The 5,997-nt window shown below is 42.0% G+C and overlaps 1 protein-coding gene across 2 annotated transcripts in view; it reads right to left on the reverse strand.

The window, feature by feature from the left end:
- Positions 1–447: 447 nt before the first annotated feature.
- The window catches only part of TET2 (tet methylcytosine dioxygenase 2), a 125,721-nt gene continuing 120,171 nt past the window's right edge, over positions 448–5,997 (reverse strand). Inside the window, exons 10-11 of one of the 2 annotated variants that reach the window (XM_019633238.1) lie at positions 5,518–5,872; positions 448–2,758 (exon numbers count right to left, since the gene is read on the reverse strand). In XM_019633238.1, coding sequence (XP_019488783.1) covers positions 1,266–2,758; positions 5,518–5,872 — 1,848 coding nt within the window. In that variant the 3' untranslated portion in view covers positions 448–1,265. Of the gene's footprint in view, positions 2,759–5,517; positions 5,873–5,997 lie in introns of those variants that run through there. The other variant, XR_002122811.1, reaches the window with a different exon arrangement.

Consider the following 5,997-nt stretch of genomic DNA (forward strand, 5'->3'; position numbering starts at 1 on the left):
TAATTATTACCTGCAGTTGATAGAAAATTCTTAAAACTCTACATATTTGAGCAATGAAACTTGTCATACAATTTTATATAAAACGTTTACAGTATAGCATGTGAGATGAGCACCAGAAAACATGTGTGTTGTGTGCTAATGTATTCCCTTGAATCCAGCAAGCCCCCTTTTGGATTTAACTGGCTGTATTAAAAATGGACACGCTGCTCATCAGCAGATGCATGGCTAAAAGCAAAAATATTTTAAAAGCTTTCCTTTCCTTAAAAAAATCAGCTTTGCATTCTAAAATGAAAGTAAACTTTGTTTTTAAACATCTTAGTACCTTAGCATTGTTCAAGTTGTCAAAGCTTAGGTAGGCAAAGTGCTTCTAAGACACCATTTAACATATTTATACATATACATGTATGTGCACATATACATATGTGTGTATGTATGTATGTACATGTATTTTTTTTTTTGTCTCACAAGGACTTCACTGGATGAGCAAAATCCAGAGGCCTTTAAAATGTCCACATTTTAAAAACTAAGCTTGTGTAAGAATAGGTAATTAAGATAAAAACTTGAATGAAAAGGTACCCCTGTTACTCAACGGCAATTGGGGTACACAGATAGCATCTTGATGGTAGAAAGGCATTAAATGTTCAACTGTTAAAGACACCATTTTCTTAGCACCATTTCTTAGAACATCCAGACAAATTCAGTGTTTTGCTGTCTATTCATTTTTGCTTCCTATAGCTATTTTGATAAATACAAGTTAACAGTAAGATTACAGTAAAAACTGCATGTTAAAAAGCCATGATTCCAGTATTTCAGCACCAGATGGTATTTTCAGAGTCCTGCCACTGTAATATTACAGTACTTGGTTGATTTGTGTTCCATGACTATGCAAACTTGGTATTATTAAAAGTGGTCGCAGATGTGTAGAGTTGCAAGGGGAAGAAAACGTCACATTTACATATCATCTCGTCCAATAATAGAACCAGTGTTTAAAAATGTAAATTGTGGAACCCTTTCTCCCCCGCCTTCCTTTTGCATAGAACGCTTTGGTCTTCTGCCTAGATGCCATCTGTGGCCACTTAGGAGTCAGTGGAAATTAAGTGCTGTGGTGAGGGGACCTCTTTTGTTGCTGGTGAGCTGAGGTCCCTCCTACCACATTTGTCGTGAATACTGACTGTGTCCTTGCCCCACTGCCCATGTCACGAGCACTACACTATGGACAGGTTGGTTGTGGTCTTTTCGAATGAGGTAACCAACACGGGGCGATGTCATATGTATCTGTTGTAAGGCCCTGTGACCCGAGTGAAGGCGTATGGAGATGTAGTTACTGTGGAGTCCGTGGTCACGGACATGGTCCTTTCAGCAAGGGACTTGATGAAGCGCAGGTAAGTGGGCTCGGAAGGCTCCTGGGGCTCGGCGGGTTCCCGTTTCACCTTTTTGCCATGCGTTTTCTGAGGCACATAGTCCGGGCCGTACTTCTCACACTCTTCTTCTTTCTCGCGGGCTTTTTCAGCCATTTTGGCTTCCCAGAGCGCCAAGCCATGTTTTGGCTCATTCATGCTCTTGTGCTGGTAAAAGACGAGCGAGATCCTGGTGGGGTGGTTCCTGTTGGGGTTCTTTAAAGGGGTCGTGGCATGAAGCTCACGCTTTGCACACTCAATGAGAATTGACCCATGAGCCGGAGCCACGGCCACGCCCCCAATGTCAGGATCCAGAAAGCTCTGCTCGCTGTCTGACCAGACCTCGTCATTGTCCTCAGCGGCGGCAGGCTGCTTCTCCTGACCGCTAGCGTCATGCAATTTGTGTAAGCCTTCTTGGACAGAAGCAGTTCTATCGTGGTTAAGGCCTGGAAGCATCTTCGACAGCCCGTTAGCTGTGTGGGAAAGCATGTCATTCTCCTTGTTTTGGAGATGCAGGGCATGGAGGGGGCTGTTGAACATGCCCGAAGCTGCAGTGTAGTTATGGATTATATGAGAAGATGGGTGATGTTCACCATTTTTGTAGTCTATGCTTGGATTGCTCAAATTGGGTGGTAACCTAGAGGCAGCTCCCATGAAGTGACCATCCATCTCATGAGTGGAATAAGGAGGAAATGTCCCTACGTGGTGTACATTTGGCCTAATAGTACAACTGCTAAAGGTATCTCCCTGCATATTTTGGTTTCCATAACCTAAGTACTTAGAAGTAAAACTCTGGCTATTTCCAAACCTTGGCTGGTAAAGTGTATGGATGGATGGTAGATTGAGCTTAGAGAGGGGGTCTGGGTTTGGATACCTATACAGATCCATGGGCTGAGACTGGGGAGAATAGGAACCTAGATACGGGGAGCAGTTGTCCACTGATATGTTTCCATTGCACTGATATGATGGATATTGGTTATTCTGATTTAAAAGCCTGGGGTAGGGGTTCATGGCATTGGAAGAATTCAAATATGAACCTGCAGCTTGGGATGAGGTGGAATAGAAGTTCACAGGGTTGGTGCCTCCGTAGATGTCTGAAGCGTGTGAAGAGCTCGGATAAGGACTCACTGGGTTGGGTCGTCTTGTATACAGATGGGTGGGCCCAGAAGGAGAGTAAGAGTTGACAGCCTCTGACGGAGGGTTACTAGTCAGGGGATGATATGGTGGTGGCTGCTGGGGTCGCTGTGGCTGTGGTGGCTGCGGCTGTGGCTGTGGAGGTTGCTTCTGTAGTTGCTGGGGTTGTGATGGGGGCTGGGGCTGCTGGGACTGCTGCATGACTGGTCCTGAATGTCGCAGAAGTTCTGCGGACAGGATAAGAAAGAGCAGTGACAAGTATGCTTGACTGTTATTTTATGGAAGCCAGCGAGGATGCTTAAATATACGTAAGAACCACCATCGGCATTATGCAAACATCAAACAAGGACAAGAGCAAACTCAGGGTTCTGGTCACTGTCTGGCATAATATTCTTGTGTCTAAAGCATTAGAAATAAACTGGCAGACCTCATAACAGCCTGGTAATTGAAGAAAGATGCACTAAATATCCAAAGGCCATTCCACTGAGAGCACAGTGTTTTCCGGATCGTCTGTGCTTCTGACCACGTCACACTCTCCCCAGTAAGTGCCCTTCTTCCTCCACTCATCACCTTGCCCTTCCTTGGCATAGTCATCCCCCCCTTCAGGAAGCCTTCTATGACCTCAGCTTCTAGTGCTTTTGCAGTACCACTGAAAACATAAGGCAGATAAAGCAGCACTCATAATATATTGTAATTATCCATTTTTAGTCTCCTCTCTACCCTCCTGCAAAGTAGCTCCTTGTGGGAAGGGACCATGCCTTATTTTACTTTATTTCTCTATTGCTTGCCATGCAGTACAATGGGTTAGATAATTAAAGTAGTATAAAATTTGTTATGGAAGTGTCAACAACGCTATGAGGAAATAAATGATATTCATTTAAACACTCAAAGCATGTTATCTGAGAATCCTATTTCATTAGCACGCTTTCAAGGAATTTACACAGTTGTAGTTTCATTAAAAGTTTGATGAAACTTTCAGTTTTGCAAGTGAAACTTTTAAAAGTCATACTTTTGTTTCATGACCTCACTTAAAAAAGTGATCTGAGATAAGAACAAGTGGAGCTGCAATGGCAGTCCTGACAATTGGAAACGATCACTGCAGAAACCAGTTAGGAGGGACAGAGGCCAAGTTCTACAGGACTATGCTTTATAGCTAACATAAAGCATATATCAGCTACTGAATAGGATTAACTTCTCTTAGTGTGAGTAAACCAATCAATAAATATTTATTAAGCACCGTTAGTATATTATTCTGAATTACCGTATTTGCCGGCGTATAAGACGATTTTTTGGCGCTGAAAAATATGCCTCCAAGTGGGGGGTCGTCTTATACGCCAGGTACACTTCAGATAGACTGCCCATAGTGCTTGCCCCATGCCATAGTGGCCTCCCGATGCCCGCCCACTTCATTCCACATACCGTTCAGGCATCAGCAGCGCTGCTGGGTGTATGCTCGGCTGTTATGCGATTTTGCTGTTATGCGATTTTACCACACTCGCAAAATCGCACACAGCTGACCATATAACAAACTGTATTTTGAGTGGAAATGTTAGGGGGTCGTCTTATACGCCGAGTCGTCTTATACGCCGACAAATACGGTACTTAGTTTCTTTGAACTTTGAAATGAATCAGCAGAAAAATTTGACTCGATGAACCAAAGATAGTTGGTCCTAAGTAAATTGGTACACTAAATTTAAAAGATATACTTTTTTTTAACCTTTATTAAATGTATTGGGGTGACATTGGTTAGTAAAATTATATAGGTTTCAAGTTTACATTTATATATCATCTATATATTGCATTGTGTGTTCACCACCCAGAGTCAGTTCTCCTTCCATCACCATATATTTGACCCCATTTACCCTCTTCTACCATCTCCCCTTCTCCCTCTGGTAACCACTAAACTGTTATCTGTGTCTGATTTTTTGTTTGTTGCTTTCAGTTTTTTAATTTTTTTATTAGTTTTACGTATACAAAACAATGTAATAGTTATGACAGTTACACCCCTCACAAAGTGATAACCTCCCTCCCTCTAATCTACTATGCTTCTGACATCGTATATAGCTGTTACTTCCAGTTTTCATAGGAATGAAGTCATATGGTGCTCAACTTTTTCTGTCTGACTTATTTCCCTTAGCATGATAAAAAAAGATATACATTTTTCTTTTGTTAATGGCCAGGCCAATACATTCTCTAAAATTGGGATATGGACATTACATTGCTGTATGACTTTTCACAGTGTTAACTGCAGACATAAAGCAAGGGGCTTTGGCACGAAAATGTCAACTTAGTATTGATAAATAATGCTCTTTTGCCACTACTATAGGTGTGATTTATTTCAATGGGTAAAAGCTTTATAAGTACTACGTGTGATCCACATCCTAAACCTCAGACTCAGTCTAGCTAAGGATAGGTGTCTTAGTCTCCTGCCCTTTCCTCCCATTAACCCTGTTTCCAAACGTATTTCAATAAATAGTACTGTTTATCTGATCTAGGCTTAAAACTTTGGAGTCATCCTTAAATTCTTCTTCACCTTCATTCCAGAGTTTTGTCACCATTGTATTAATATTCATTTTGGAATAATTCACTTCATCATTTTTGCTACATTTTTCATTGTTACCACCACAATTTAAGCTCTTATTACCTCCCTCTTGGTTTATTGAATCTGTCTCCAAACTATTAGATCCTCTGATATGGCGTACCTGCCATTGCTAGAGTAACACTAATTTTGCCATATCATTGCCCTATCATAAAACTTTGTTATTTGTTACAGAATAAAATCCCAAGTTTCCCAACAATCTGGGGTTGATGGTGCAATATCTCAGTACCATTGTGAAGAGCAAAGCTGGGCCCTGGCTACTTTAGAGAAGATTGTGGTACAGAACTAGGACCATGATTAACTGTAACCTTCCAGAATTAACAATGCTCATTTTTAACATAAGTATCATATAACACATGTATCTTCAATGCGTCACATTAAATTTACCTGCCAACTGTTTAGCCTGGTTTGCATTTTCAGTCTGTTTTGTGCGAGATGAAGCTGACTTTTCCTTTTCACTCTTATTTGCGCTGTTCTCCAGAGAGGAAAGCTTTTCAGCTGCAGCTTTCTTGGCTTCTAGTTTCCTTTGTCGGCACGTCTTGACTGGCTCTGCTAACATCCTGACTTTCCGCCGAAAAGAAGTCAGGACCTGAATGGCACCATTTCGTGTTTTCTCCTCCTGAGCTTCTAAACTCCCAAACTCATCCACATCAGAGACTTTGTAGAGGGGCAGAACATGGAGCTGCTCGTCCTCAGGCTTGCCTCCAATTTCTCGATTGTCTTCTCTAGTGAGGGTGCATACCTGGTGGGGAATAAGACAGTAAGGCTTACTTTCAGTCCAGAAGAAAAGTGAGAGAGAGAGAGAGAGAGAGAGAGAGAGAGAGAGAGAGAGAGGGGCAGAGAGAGAGAGAGGGAGAGAGAGAGAGA

Source organism: Hipposideros armiger, unplaced genomic scaffold (genome assembly GCF_001890085.2).
Source record: "Hipposideros armiger isolate ML-2016 unplaced genomic scaffold, ASM189008v1 scaffold_1264, whole genome shotgun sequence".
NCBI lineage: Eukaryota > Metazoa > Chordata > Mammalia > Chiroptera > Hipposideridae > Hipposideros > Hipposideros armiger.